Source organism: Papilio machaon, chromosome 19 (genome assembly GCF_912999745.1).
Source record: "Papilio machaon chromosome 19, ilPapMach1.1, whole genome shotgun sequence".
NCBI classification, from domain to species: Eukaryota; Metazoa; Arthropoda; class Insecta; order Lepidoptera; family Papilionidae; genus Papilio; species Papilio machaon.
Window position 1 is genome coordinate 6,142,253 of NC_060004.1, and position 16,588 is coordinate 6,158,840.

Here is a 16,588-nt window from a genome sequence, read left to right on the forward strand (position 1 = left end):
GAATGTTTGATAATAAATTTACCTATTAAAGAAAACTCAAGTTATTTAAAGTTTTTTTTTTACATAAAGATTACGTTTTTTTATGAAAAAGTTAAGAAACTGTGCCTGGAATTTAAACAATCGCTACATGAATATTTTTAATAAATTAAAATTTAAAAATAGACTTTATTGTATGACTTATTAGACACAGACTAAATAATATTAACAACATTTGAGATAAGTACATATATCACTAAAGTATGTGTTACACAAAAGCGAAGCGATGACGATGCAATATTTTTTGTCCCTATCAAAGCTGAGTCGGATATACTCGTACTAAGGAAGAGCGTGACAAAAACTTAACGTATCGATTTAAGTTTAGGCCCTTGTTGACTTGCGCTAAAAATTACAATATGAAAAATCGAAAGATATAAAGTATGATTGAAAACTACTTTAATGAAAATGTTCCGCATTTTATTATAAACTAGCTTTTACCCGCGACTCCGTCCGCGCGGAATAAAAAATAGAAAACGGGGTAAAAATTATCCTATGTCCTTTTCCTGGTTCTAAGCTACCTGCCCACCAATTTTCAGTCAAATCTGTAACTAACACGACTTTCTTTTATATAGATATTTTTTCAAAAATTTCTTAATGACAATTAGCATATATCTATCCGGCTGACAGTAGGGTAGTAATTATCGCGTATTTCTTAGTATTTTTTCATGTTTTTTGGAACGGAGTTCCTTATCGCACGTTGTGAAAGGGGGCTAGACGGAAAAAATTCTTACGAAAAGTTGTCACGACACTTTTTGCTATAGTAACCATGGCAACGACGTGACAATATATAACGAAAATTCATAGAAATAAAATGTACTTCTTGTGAAGACTTAAGTTTTTTATTCATAGAATAAACATTGGTTCCTTCACTAATTAATAGAAAGGAACTTCGTTCCATCCGGGTGTCCCTTGACACCTCTCAAGTTTTTTTTATTTGTATGGTTGTTACATCCTGTAGTCTAAACTATTACGATTCTGATAAATGTAGTGTACAGCGATACATATTTTACCCCCCAATGTTATTAGGTAAAGTCAGTCGGGTTGTTCTAGTTTTTTTTTTAAATATTTGCCCTTGTCTATCTTACTATACCGTACCAGCGGCTTTGATTGCGTTAACTTACAATAGCACTTCCTTCCTAACAATCAGTCTATTATTTTATGACAATCCATAGACAACATCTTCCTTCCGTGGAATATAAAGTCATCTAACTGCCTTTATTGGTCACTTAGCAATCTCTTAATGTAGATTTTTCATACTAAATCTAAACAGTGCCCTTTAGTGACTCTGAGTATAGTTAATTCTCCTATTTACCCGACAACAATTTATTTACAAACATATTCCGTTCTCAGACTAGCAACAAATAGGTTATCATAAGAGTATTATGTTGGCATATAAATAAACAATAGAAGATGTTGGGGGGTTTTATTTAGACTAACCCCATAAACGAGAGTGGTATAACATTGTAACGTATTCAGAGAGTCTATCACGAATATTTGCGACATACGTTATCGAAACATTATCGACAAAAAATGTGAAATTGTACATTTGTCGTTGTACTTAAGCCCTATAAAATTTGGGTGCTTTACAAATCTAATATTTTTTCGATAAGTTGCAAATACTTTCTCGCAAATTTTCGTACCAGGCTCTTTAATTACGAAAGACAATACTGCAATAAATACTCAGGTACAATCCCAATCAAATAATTTCATTGTACAATGCTCTACAATCGTGCTCAGTAAAGTAGCTATTGTAATATTTTTTAAAAAGTAGTTAATTGTACAGTGCAGTAGACATTGATAAAGAGTAATACAGCCTAATCACCCTCACATTGTACAGTGCAGCGTACAACTGTGAGTACAGACTGTCACAAATGCGCTTACACTATGTATAGTGCAGTCGATTATGAGTACAGTCAGCTGCATAAATATACATTTACAATGCTTAAGAAAATTTTTTAAGTTTTCGGTTTCAAAAATATGTATGCACATATCGATCTGTATGTGTTCTTGACGATTACGTGCTAAAGTATTCTTGAAACCGACGGACTATACAAGTTTCTAAAGTTTTGTAAATGTAATAAATATGTATATAAATAAATGTAATGTAATAAATGTAAAATTTGGTTTCAATCTCGCCGGCTCACTGTAGAGTACATCCGACACTGATAGCGCTGAAGAGTGGTGTGGCGGCCATCCCTGCGTCACCGTCGTTAAATCCCACGAGGTACTTGGCAGGGGTACAGTCGCTGCAAGTGCAGGTGTCGGTGAGTGTACAAAGACCACGTGCGGTCGCGATCGCCTCCCATTTAATTTGCTCGTCCGTTGTACCACTCCTACTGAGAAGGTTCTGAAAATATATAAGTGTAAGTTTAAGTATAAATAAAACAAAATTGTCATTAAAATGAACTTAATTGTAAGCCACACGTGTCAGATTTTGACGGCTTTATCTCTACAGGTATAACCAAGTTTTATAGTGTACATAAACTGTACAGATTTGTCACAATTGTCGCATAATGTCTTAGAATGGAATATACTTAAATATTCTGCGTAATTTCTTTTTTGAATTCATTTTATATTAAAAATAATTTGCGGGTTCAGTCCTAGATTTCAATAATTTTAAAGGTGTTATAGCAGTCTTCGTGTACAATGCGGCTGTGTTGTTTACCGTTGCGTAGATTGATCCCATAGGAACAATCAAATCGGAAAGACCCGCTGCACTCTGCCAGAGTCACGCAACTATCCGTTTAATGAAAATTGGATTCATAAATCTAAATCACTTTCCCCAGCTTTAAAGTAACCTCAGTCCAGGCGTCGCAAGGTCCCCTTCCTTTCACTTATATTAACTTAGTGTAGCGTTACTCTATTTACAAGAATTTATTGCTCTCAAACAATATATCTACATTAGTCGAGTTTCGCTTTAAATAAACTCAAGCCTTAAAACCGCTCCGGATTTCTTCAAGGATGATCGTAAAATTTTAAGACGAATAAAATACGCTTTAACCTAAATAAGATTCATAATTGTAAATGTAATGTAATGCCATCTTCTCCTACAGTATAATGTAATAAGTTAGGTTTTTTTAATGAAAGAATAAAATAAAAAACGAAAGGACATGATCACTGACTGATACTAAAATGATTAGCAAATACATTGGGTACATCTTAAACTAGCTGTCGCTTGTGTAGATTTAAAAAACTTAATTAGTATACTATGTGTTCTTCAGTTCGTTCAGACTATACTCTACATCTATGCCAAATTTCAGCGAGATTCATACAGTCGTTCTATAGATACCTTCCAAAAACATCTATCCATTCAATCATTCGCATTTATAACATTAGTAAATAGATAGAAAAGGAAAACGATAAAAAACGAAAGAAATAAGACAAAATAGTCGGCCGAAAGTGATAATTACTTGACGCTCGTATTGTATGGAGTATTTTTCCAAGTTATTATTTTGTGACTTAAGGAAATCATAGAAATAAAGCCTCACCTGCATAACTTCAATATTGCTCGCCTGCCACATACCGAAGTCTCTCATTTGTTGTTCTTCCTTCGACTTACTCTTCTTTGGTTTCTTAAGCGAGGCGCAGTATATGGAGAGGTCGCTTGCTGTAATCGAAGTTATGTCAAATTCTGAAGAATTAGCATCACAGGACGTGCCATCTGGGTCCAGGTCTATACTCTGTTGTAATTCCTCCATCTCGTACTGTTCCACTTCGTCATATTCATTAAAATGGCTGCTAACATCGCCAATAGATGTCTGGCTTTTTAACAGCTCGTAATTTATCTGTGAAATATTAAGTTAAATATTTTAACTATCTAGAAACTATCAGAGTATAAAGTTATTTGATGTCAATGTCTTGTAATGCGTATGCATCATTAATATATGGACAGGCTATAAGCCGTGGTATTTAGTGCTTGTTTGATTTTCGCCATTTTGTATTTGACGGTAGTGTAACATTAACAGGCACAAAGTAGGAACGAAGCGCAAGCTGTCATTTTCAAGCAGCGATTTATTCCTATCTATAGAGGTCAGTGATATGCGTACATTATATGCAATAATGCATTGTACATTTCTATCTTGTAATTAAGCTAGAAGAAATCTGAATACCTGTGCATCCATCCTACAAGCGTCGCTGCCGCGTCTAACTGGGGAGTTTCTCTCACTGGGAAGCTAAAAATGACAATTAGCGCTTAATAGTACTTAGTACTTAGTACTTATTAACTAGCTTTTACCCGCGACTCCGTCCGCGCGGAATAAAACATAGAAAACGGGGTAAAAATTATCCTATGTCCGTTTCCTGGTTCTAAGCTACCTGCCCACCAATTTTCAGTCAAATCGATTCAGCCGTTCTTGAGTTATAAATAGTGTAACTAACACGACTTTCTTTTATATATATAGATTAGTAAGATATAAGAACTTACATCATCATCATCATCATCGCTGTCTAGGGTGAGCATGGAAATGCTCCCAGGCGAGAGATCCTCTTGTAGACCTTTGCTTGTTGATGGCACTGGCGACCCCGGAACTGGGTATTAGAAAATATTTATTTCATTACAGTTTCATTAAAAACTCCATCGAACATTATAAGCCATTCATTTAAATTAGAATCATGTTATCACTTTTTATTCACAGAAAGGGGTATATTACGTTACAAATGATTTTGTCTATCCAATGTTACTCTTATTTCTAATATAACGACACTGAATTCGGAAGTTAAACAATTTTCATGACGACTGTATTGAATGATTTTTGTTCCTTAGACACATTTTACGTAAGTATTTTTTATCGCACTGTACCATTGTAATTGCTGTTGTTGTCTTGTAACAGATTCTCAGTAGATGGTTGCTCCTGATGATCTTTGCTGCGGGCCTTGAACAATCCGAATTTCACGGGCGCCATAGTCTGCAAGTCAATTTTTTTTTATCATAAGGTGGCAAACGAGGAATAGACCACCTGATTCGCTGAAATAGCGAAGCGACCGCTGCCTATAGTTAATACAATTGCATATGCGTTTCTTACCTTTAATAGATGAAGGAGGGGACGCACATAAAGTAAATATTTCCTCTTTCTATGCGTACCCTTCTCTGACAAATCCAATTCTCATCTTTTACTTTATAACAAAAGAGTGGGAAGGAGAAGGGGACTAAAATTATTTATTAAAAACTTTTTTAAACAGAGAAAGTGATTTCTATTATCTTTTTCCAGTTAACAGGTCTAAAAATTGTCAGAAATTAGTCTGACGCCAAATAGTACGTAACAAACGTAGATAAGTAATTTATTTTTGGGTTGTATAATCAAACTAGACTCGTAAAACCTGAAATTATTACTCTCAAATCTAATTTATACCTAAAGGTAACATTTGGAAAATTAAAGGCAAAACAATTGACAAACTAAGGTTTCTCACTCAAGAAATTTTCTCCGTGTACCTACATCAAAAGGTAGAGTAAAAGTTTGTGCAAGTTCGCAAGCGCCCTACAAAATGTTTTCACGACGGGTCGTGTAAGAAAGTTAGCAAACTGTATTAATTATTCCGTCGCAACCTTAAAAGGTTTTTGTTGTAAAATTCTTAAGATCGATAAATATTAGTTCGGTATAAATAAAAAAATCAACATCTGAATATAGATAGTTACGCAGCCAGTCCCAGACTCCATACCGCTGACTTCATGTTAATCACCGAACCTCACAGGCGGGCGACGCTGACGCAACTATTAATTATTTTGACTCGAGCTGGGCGTCGTGCATCCGTTGTAGAGTAAAGGACCGTAGCTTTAAGATCAATGTAATAGAATTAAGTCAGTCTGTAATAAAGCAGCGAGCTGTAAACTGTCTCAATTATTCTTTTTAAAAAACCTTCGGTCGCCTCCTCGAGATTTAACAAGATAGACTAACATCAACATAACAGTTTATAATATCTCTAGTCAGATTACAATCTGACGAAGTAAATAATTACCACGTTTATTTAACAAATAAAGCTTTTGCTTAGAAAATAACACTCCTTTTCATTTCATTTTCAAACAAACAACATTGTAAATGAATTTCTTAAGAATGATTTAAGAAAAGCGAACTCTACTATGGATTTATTCTGTCTCTGATTTATCTTTGCAACGTGAAACTAACGTTTGAGACCTTGCTTAGTTTATACAAGTACACGGACCAACTTTCTGGCGCTTTCATGAATAAATTGTAACTTAAAGTGAATTTCTTTTGTTAATGAAGTAGTGTTTTCATTCAAGTTAAAAATTAATATTAAAAAAAAGCTTTTGTTTATTCTCAATTGAGCCGATGTTTTTCGTCAAATCTTGAAAATTAAATTTGATCAAATTTACGATTACTGATTACATAAAAAAGGGGGGTAGTCAGACGACACATAAAGAAGCTTTGGACACTAAAAGACTAGATTATTAGTCCTTAACCTTTTTAATAGTCTCTCAGCGGTTTACGAGGCGTACTTGCTTCAGTCAGCACAAACTCCTGTTTCAAAATGGCGTTAAATTTTAATGTACATAAAGTAGTACAGTATATTCATTATTTTATATCGAAATACTTCATAGTTATTATAACTATGTATTCAAATATTAAATTCAAATTTGAGTTTAGAATATTAAATTAAAACATACAATATCTAATATTATAAATAAATAACTATTCCTTCAATTTATAAGAAACCCACAGAGATATCTTATCTATATATATAAAAGAAAGTCGTGTTAGTTACACTATTTATAACTCAAGAACGGCTGAATCGATTTGACTGAAAATTGGTGGGCAGGTAGCTTAGAACCAGGAAACGGACATAAGATAATTTTTACCCCGTTTTCTATTTTTTATTCCGCGCGGATGGAGTCGCGGGTAAAAGCTAGTTTTATTATATAAATAAACAATTTGTCGGCTTACGGGCGAATTATTGACGTTTTCGGTCAGCGGACATAATTGCCTATCAGAAGTAAGTGAGCCGTACTCGCTTTTAAAAAAAGTATCTATCTAAGGTAAAATACAAAATCAAAAGTATATAACATAAAGCCATTTATAAACATCACTAGATTTTTTCCGTGACTTAGTTCGGGCGGAATTAAAAAAAAAACTTAATAAGTAGCTTATGTGTTCTTCCAGACTATGTACTACGTTTAGCCATTTCATCGATATCCGTTAAGCCTTTCTGGAGATAATTTTCTCACAACTACCATTTATAAATAACTAACTTTTACCCGCGACTCGATTCAGCCGTTCTTGAGTTATAATAGTGTAACTAACACGACTTTCTTTTATATATATAGTGTAAGATATTTGATGCAAAAGTATTTTAAAAGAATTAAACTAACAGCGAAATAATGAATTTAACTCTACTTCATAATAATCCTCGCTGTAGTATAAACTCAAACCGAACGTAAATAAACAAAATGTCAGACGTTCCGCAATGACCGATGGAAAGAGACTGCCTCGAGCAGCAGCGCATACTTCCTTATAAAACCTTTTTTTTGTGTGGCTACCCTCAACGGTCCTAACACGGCCTCTCCTGACTGGAGGACGTCCTCGTCCTCCTGTACTTCTTTGCAACTTTGCGAACCATAGGCACGACGTTTGCATAGTTCGTTTACAACAACATAGTGAACCATAGGCACGACGTTTGCATAGTTCGTTTACAACAACATAGTGAACCATAGGCACGACGTTTGCATAGTTCGTTTACAACAACATAGTGAACCATAGGCACGACGTTTGCATAGTTCGTTTACAACAACATAGTGAACCATAGGCACGACGTTTGCATAGTTCGTTTACAACAACATAGTGAACCATAGGCACGACGTTTGCATAGTTCGTTTACAACAACATAGTGAACCATAGGCACGACGTTTGCATAGTTCGTTTACAACAACATAGTGAACCATAGGCACGACGTTTGCATAGTTCGTTTACAACAACATAGTGAACCATAGGCACGACGTTTGCATAGTTCATCTACACAAATGACTTCAGCACATGACATAGGCACGACGTTCGCATATCATGTGTCATCTACATGTGCATAACATAGGCACGACGTTCGCTTATTACACACATGTCAGATACATAACTACTCGTATAACATAGGCACGACGTTCGCTTATTATACGCAAGTAGTATCACACAATCGTTCGTATAACATAGGCACGACGTTTGCGTGTCATACGAACATAAGATGTCTCACCGTTAAAAAAAAAAAACAGAGCATGTCTCGGGAGTCCACTCCCCTCACCGTGGCACCATGTAGGGCAAGCGTCCCGCAGTCCGTCCTCTACATGATATTAATGGCAACCCGCAGTTTGTCAGTCCTGAAAATACCCTAGAAGCATCTCCTGATACAGAACGTCTCATATTCCGTTCACAATCTCACTTCTGCAGTTGGGTATCCCGCAGTCTACGCAACGCAGAGCATCTCGACAATACATGGACAAAACAAACTGAACTAATAAAGGGCATCAATGACTATTACGACATAATGACATACGTCTGACTCAGGTAATGGCTTAACACGCTCAACGCAACCGACTAGCCTTACAAGTTCACTTTAAAATGAAAAAATCATGTTGGCATGTAACGTGTTAAATCTTGCCACGACTCGGCCTTACCTGACCCTCACTAATAAACTGATCGAGGTATTCAAATTCAGTATTTAGTAAAGAACACATCTTTAAATTAATTGAAAAGTCTGATGTTGACTTATTTGGCATCAAAACTTGAAATATAAAAATATTGGTTCGATCTTACCGCAGTACAAATTGAATAGATCGCGTCCACAATCCTTTCTGCTGTGAAATACACAGACAGCGCGTGAGCCTCACTACTCACATATTCCCATGCAGAATACATAGCTTGGTCCACGTTACCCATGTTTCGCGAACACTGGTACAATTCTGATTTCGACTCAACTTACTGCGACTACAACGATTATCACGGTAACGATCTGACATTTTTCTCTTTGCATTTATTTTCACGAAAATGCAAACAAAAACACAGAGTGAGCAAAGTGGATAGAATCACGCGGATCCTATCCCACTTCTGATGTAAGATATTTGATGCAAAAGTATTTTAAAAGAATTAAACTAACAGCGAAATAATGAATTTAACTCTACTTCATAATAATCCTCGCTGTAGTATAAACTCAAACCGAACGTAAATAAACAAAATGTCAGACGTTCCGCAATGACCGATGGAAAGAGACTGCCTCGAGCAGCAGCGCATACGTCCTTATAAAACCTTTTTTTTGTGTGGCTACCCTCAACGGTCCTAACAATAGATAATATTTCATTGTTACAATTTGCGATAGTTTCTCAAAATTTAGCTGACGAACATCACTTGATTAACAGAAAGTTATTCGTACTCCAACTGTCTCGGAGTTAACGAACTGAAAATTACGGCTGTAAAGTAGGCCAAAGTCAACAAAATATACTAAGTACGTTGAAACAATCGTAATACACTTATAAAAAAAATAGCCGACTTCATAAAAAAACAAAATGAAACGAAATGCACTAAAAAGTAACAAAATAATGTCATGAAAACCCTCAACTCTAAAGAAAGTTCTTTTCTTTCTTATAACATGTCTATATTGTTTAATTATTGTTATTTCGCAGTCGGCGTCGGTCGGCCGAAGTAAATAGGTGACAGTTTATATTTGAGATGTATTAGACATACTTAGATGAATGGATGGACGTTTGTTTGAAGATATCTCCGGAACGGCTGAACGGATCTCGATGAAATTTAGAACAAGACTAGAATCTAAAAGAACACATAGGCACTTTTATTTTTTAATCTGCGCGTACGGAGTCGCCGGTGACAGCCAGTTAGAACTAAATGCAAACATAGATTATTTTAATGTTTGTTAATATATTGGTTTTTATTATTCATTGCATCACAGAAATCCATTCACTAAATTTGCATGCGAAGCGGTGAAACTCATGCGCAAATATTTTCATGTAAAAAAGTTCACGCTATTTTCTTTAAATTCATTAAAATTTATATTTTTTTAAATATTACAAGGTGGCAAATGAGCAAGCGGCCACCTGAATTCACCGAAATGGCGAAGCGACCGCTGCCTATAGACATTCCCAATTGCAGATGCGTTGCCTACCCGCAATCGACGAAGGAAAAGACGGACAAAAAGAGAATATTTAACCTTCCTATGCATCTCCTCCTCCATCAAATCCACTTCCCCGTCCCATCCTTTCCTTATAAGAAAAGGGTATATACACATAACCTATAATTGTACTGTACCCAATCGTACTAATATTATAAATGCGAATGTTTAGATGAAAGGATGGCTGGATGGATGGATATATGTTTGTTTGAAGGTATCTCCAGAATAGCTAAACGGATCTTGATGAAATTTGGCTTAGATGTAGAACATAGTCTGGAAGAACACATAGGCTACTAGTTAAGGTTCTTTTTTAATTACGAGCGGACGGAGTCGTGGGCTACAGTTAATATCTATATATTTCTGTAACCAATATTTTAATTATTACTAGTTTTAGCACGCGACTTCGTCTGCGCAGAATTAAATAAAAAAGTTGTGAAAAGTATCTCATGTGTTACTCGAGTCTGTGTTTTACATATATCTGTGCCAAATTACAATACCAAATGTTGAACCGTTGCAGAGTTATCGAGTAAATTTCAACGTATCCCACGGGAACTGTAACTGATTCCGGGATCAAAGACTATGTGTTCTACCAGACTATGCTCTAATTCTATGCTAAATTTCATCGAGTTCCATAAAGCCGTTCTGGAGAAACCTTCAAACATCCATCCATATATCCTAACAAATGCATTTATAATATTAATAAGATTATTCAAAGTTCGTAATCATTAAGTAGTATAATAATTATTTAAAACCTTCAAAACAGTGATATTATTAAGTAAATAATAAAAAACAAACTTAATACAAATACAAAAATATATCAAATATATATAAAACAATTTTAACAATTCCCTGCACTTTATCTAACAAGATATCTAGACAGATGTGTGTGTGATGTGTGATCATCTAGACAGTGTACCCGCAGCATCACAAAGTAGAAAGATAAATCTAAAATCGATAGCGCAGTAATAGAGTTTGGACACACGATCCCTCAGCTCGCAAACGGACAATAAATTAGAAATACTAGTACATGAAAACGTTATGTTTTGATGAAAGAATTTTAAATTATTACATGTTTATTTAGTTTATAATTATTTGTCGCAAAAGTTTAACAATTTACCGTTGGTTTCTGAAATGAAAATCTCCTAAAACATATCGTCATCCCTGTCATTATCGTTAATAAAACAGAGATAACATGTTTTAAACGGGAGTTTTGGTCTCAGAAACCAACGGTTAGTTGACATCCTGATGACAATGCTCATTGTAAAGAGATTCATATGAGACTCTTGGAACTTCTTTCCCTTTCTTTCATTTCCTTATAAGGAAAGTGAAATAGCGAAAGAGGTGACGTATAAAAAGGTTAAAAATCCTTTTTCTGTGCGTCTTCTCCTCCGTCAACGAAAGGTAGGCAACGCATCTGCAATTGTAGATGTCTGGTCAGTGGTCGCTTCGCTTTGATTAATTCACTTAAAACATTGATGTGTACTTATAATTCAAAGTTACAGTAAAATAGAGCTTCACCTATTGTTAATATCCCTATCACGTGTTATTTTCGACAGTCTAAAACAATCTTACTAATATTATAAATGCGAATTTTGCAATGTTGCGAATATTTAGATGAATGGATGGATGGATGTTTGTTTGAAGCATAGTCTGGACGAACACATATGCTTACTAATTAAGATTTTCTTAATCCATGCGGACGGAGTCGCGGGCTACAGTTAGTACGATATAAAATGTAAAAAGTATTTGGTTAATCTACAAAATTGTTGGTTAGCGAATTGATTGAAATGGAAGGAGAGTGGAGCTTTTAAAAGCTTAATTACGTATATACTATACGGAAAATACTATATACTTAAATGCATAAATATTAAATATATCTTATATAGCATTGTTTTTTGACAAAAAAATATATAAAACCAAAATATATACGAAATTTCCAAGAAGTAAAGCAAAATACAAGATACCTTCCAAAGGTTTTTTAGTTATAACTTAGTATTTATTCAGTTGATTAATACTTCATCATCAACCTGTCCTTATCCCTATGGAGGGTCGGCACAGTATGTACTACTCCTCCATACATCTCTATCAGCCGTCATATCTGAATTTACCCCCTTCTTACGCATATCCTCTTTCTCACAATCCTTCCATACTTTCTTTGGTCTTCCTCTACCTTTATAGCCATCCACATTCAGTTGATTAATACTTATTATACATAAATTAACTATAATAAATTAAGTAGCATTGATCTTCCAGTGAGAAGCGTTGATTTTAATTTTGATATCTCGCTTTCAGATTAAATGCCAATTAAGAATGGTACGTGCTCGACTTTAGTGCTTCGGGATAAACGGTTTACTTCAATCACCAATATAAATACACAAAGACGTATAAAATAACTAGCTGTCGCCCGCGACTCCGTCTGCGCGCAGTTAAAAAAAACTAAATGGGGGGGGGGTTATGAAAAATAGATGTTGGCCGATTCTCAGACCTACTGAATATGCTCACAAAATTTCATGAGGATCGGTCAAGCTGTTTCGGAGGAGTTCAAGTTCAAAACCCGTGACACGAGAATTTTATATAATAGATAATTATCTTAGTAATTAATTGATATTGATTAATTAAAGTATATTATTTTTAAAATTATTTAAGTTACTAGCTGTCACTCGCGACTCTGTTCGCAAGGAATTAAAAAACAAACTTAATTAGTAGCTTATCTGTTCTTCTAGATTATGTTCTACATATATGCCAAATTCCAGAGAGATCCGTTGAGTTTTGGAGATACCTTCTAACAAACATCCATCCATCCATCTAAATTTTCGCATTCGTAATTTTACTTATAATAGTTAGAAGTAAGAAGTAAAATCTTGACTAGTAAGATGTGAAATCTAGACTAGTCAAGATTGTAAAAGTTCAACAATAGCTTTACACACTAATATAGCTTTACACTTCAAATCACGATTTTTTTTTATTAATAATTAAAGTCCAATTAGATATTTTATCTATATAACAATATAATATTTATCCGAAAAAGAGGAATTGTAGTAATATTAGCTTTCATTAAAATTAAAATTCTTGCTTTTTTATTTAAATAAGGTAGGCTCTTGAAATTATTCCGAGTCCTTAGGATTTCATCGACGGTCGGAATACGTTCTTACCTTCTCGTTATTAACGTCTAATTGCCACTTATATTTTAATAAGAAATGTTTTTAAAGCTTTCCCTACTTATATCAAGAGGTGAATTCATGATATTGTTACAAAATTTAATACAAAAATATATTTTCTTTTAGCAAAAGCTGTTTAGAAGTGCTCGTCAAGATGTCTACCTTGTATTAATTAGTTAAAAATATTATTATAAAAAATTACTTTGATCAAATTTTATTTTTAGTCCTGATATAAAAAAAAATATTACATGAAAATTATTACTTGCTATTGAAAAAGTATTCTCAAAAAACTACTTAATATAAAATTCCAGTTACAACAATTTTCAAATGTTAATTTACGTTATTTTATTGCAAAAGCTTTTCATAAAATTTACTACAAAAAAGACGACATTGAAATAACCTTGTAATTACCACTTGCATAATGACTGTAAATAGCAATTCCATTTGCGATGCATTTTCAAAGGGAAAAGAGACCACGGGAATAATTTAAATTTCATCAGCGAAATTGCTTTACACCGGACTCGCTACGAAATCGTTTTGTACTTGTTTCACTTTGAAGAAAATTTCCAAACTTGCGTCTTGCTAGATTTAATTTACTGAAAACTGTTCAAAATAAACGAGACATTCAAGTCAACTCAGACAGATATAAAGTAAGGTCGAGACTTAAAAATATATCATCTAGAAAATTTCTAGACAATTGCATTATCGATGAATCGATTCTTCTATAGAAACAGAATCATGAAAATATTTAGGATTTGAAAATATGATTATATTAAACATTAAAAATTAATTTTCATGTCTTTTAATAGGTAAGTACATCAATATTTTACATTTGAAACTAAAATTAAATGTAAAAAAATATAAACGCAATCATTATCTTTACTTACGTTAACTTTACTTACTTTTTAAAGACAATAAAAACAATGACAATTATATAAAAATTGGATATTTCTATCCAGACATCTAATAAAGCTTAAAAAGCAACATGTTATTAACAATCCAATCTTCACCAGATTTATAATTGTTTTCAAATATATTGGCGGTTCAGTAATGGGCGCGCTGCGCAGTGACCTCCCCCTGCATCCTGCTATACCCAACTACACCTAAAATTGTGTTCTGCTCAGCAATCCGCGCGAAGTTAAGAGACGCCAAGATATATGAAAACATTTGTATACTATATCGTTTATGTTCCCCGTTCGTTAATTTTCCTCGCTTCAATTCTATTCCTTTAAACTATTCCTTTGTTATTTTTAAAGTTATTTTTTTTTAAATTAAATTAAATCCATATTTTACTACCGTATATACTAAAATATATCAAATAATAGAATGATAATTAAGTTTTAATGATAATAAGATGCTTACGATTCAAATTAAATTTCTAAAATCACAGATATATATATATATATATATATATATATATATATATATATATGTGTGTGTGTTTCACAAAATATCGTCCTTCAAAAATAGTGTAATAAACAATGTGGCAATTTCATATTTCGTGTTAGCTCGTCAACATCCGTTGTTTGCGTGTCGTTATTTACCTATTTATACATCAAACATGTTGAATGGCAGATTACCCCTTACGAAAAAAAAGCAGTGTGATAACATCGTTTGTTATGTGAATATTCAACATTTTAATACGGGTTTATTTAGAACATTCATATAATACTAAAGGCCTGCTCTAAAGGAAGGTGTTTTGTTTTTTTTTTTCATTTTAAATTTATTCGACTAACGTCGTATTTGTTCTCTTCCTAATTTTTTGATTAAAGTTCGGTTCTTCAAGGGATGTGAAGAGTTCACTAAAGAAAAGCAGCAAGGTCTTACGATTGTTTTCTAAATTATCAATAAATGAATGAATGACGTACCATTCATTCATTCGTGGTTACAACAAGGTAACCTGTTGAACATTTTCAATAGGTACTAACGGTAGTCCGCGACATCGTCAGCTACTTTTTTTAAATCCTGTGTTAAAAAAAATAGCCTAGAATATTCCCGCTTCCATCAGCTACCTTTCCGCTAAAGTCCTGTCAAAGTCGGTCCAGCCCTTTCCATATTACCCGGAACATACGCGGCCTTGCGCAGATAACAATTTAAAAAATCATTTCAAGCAACACAAATACATCATTGTAAAAACATGTATTTTTTTTTCGAAATTAAATACAGACACTGCAATTTTATTATTTGTTCCATACATTTTGGGTATTTATTTACTAAATCATCTGTAAAATAAATCGCAGATATTTGTCATAATCTTGATTGAATATATTGGTACTTTGTACTCAAATATTGAGCACGCAACCAGTAGCACTTCTTTTGATTGAACAGTTATCAAGCCGAAGTAATCTCTCCGGTAATGGACAATATAGAGAGAAAAAAGATAAATTAAAAAAAGGTCAGAATACTAACTGAAAATTAAAAAAAAACACTGAACACTATTACTCTATTTAATACAAACATTTCAAATAAAATAGTTACGTGAATGCATTTAAAAAATCAAAATTAGACAACAGTAAACTGGAATGTAATTTTTAGGAAAAAAATAATAATAACATTTTATTTATACTGTATGTTATAATATTACTTACCGCTGTTTTTCAATCAATGCTTAAACCCTTTCTGTTTATAAATGTCCACATTCAATACAGTTGTAAATAAATACGCCTCAGAACATAAAAATTATCGAAATCAAAACAAAATTTCTATTATATAGGAAAGATAAAAGATATTTTACAGAAAATTTAAGAATATCAGATAACTTTTGTAGAAAATAGATGATTTTATTCAAGAAAAAACACGTATTAAAGACAAAAATTACGAAATACGTTCACACAGCCACTGACCAGTTCAACACTGACGAAGATCTCAAAGGTTCTTTTATACGTCAATGTTGTTTTACTTGCAATTTGCAATAACAAAGAAAAGGTTATTTTCATAAACATGAAGTATTCTTTAGTTATACATAAATTTTTAAGAAACACATTTAAACATTTTAAACGAATAAAAATATTTGAATAACAACAATAAAACCATTCTTTAAATTATAAGTTAACATCTGTCTATGAAAAAGAACCTACCGCCATTTTTAAGTGCTACGTCGTAGATGCGCGCGCACTTTGTTTATAATCCATTTAACTTCGATTTCGTAATAGTTAAAATGCTAGCTTATATTGAACTATAAACCTTTATGTTAAGGTTTATTTTTCAACATTCATTTAAGGTTGAATTACTTGAGGTAACATTAGCTTTCATTAAAAAGCTCCTAGAGGATTTTTTAA

General features: G+C 33.3%; 1 protein-coding gene across 1 annotated transcript; it reads right to left on the minus strand.

Moving 5' to 3' along the window:
• Positions 1-2,164: 2,164 nt before the first annotated feature.
• On the minus strand, positions 2,165-16,007 carry LOC106709497. The gene is made up of 6 exons (XM_014501315.2): positions 15,899-16,007; positions 4,835-4,940; positions 4,460-4,563; positions 4,146-4,208; positions 3,525-3,821; positions 2,165-2,383 (listed from the first exon to the last, which is right to left on the minus strand). Exons 2-6 carry the CDS (start codon positions 4,935-4,937, stop codon positions 2,177-2,179), a joined length of 774 nt encoding a protein of 257 aa, XP_014356801.2. The 5' UTR covers positions 4,938-4,940; positions 15,899-16,007; the 3' UTR covers positions 2,165-2,176.
• Positions 16,008-16,588: the final 581 nt, after the last annotated feature.

Coding starts and splice junctions, on each gene's coding strand:
- LOC106709497 (XM_014501315.2), bottom strand. CDS start 4,937: ATGGCGCCCGTGAAATTCGGATTGTTCAAGGCCCGCAGCAAAGATCAT. Junction 4,209..4,459: donor GCGATGATGATGATGATGAT/GTAAGTTCTTAT, acceptor TGTCATTTTTAG/CTTCCCAGTGAGAGAAACTC. Junction 3,822..4,145: donor CTTGTAGGATGGATGCACAG/GTATTCAGATTT, acceptor AATATTTCACAG/ATAAATTACGAGCTGTTAAA.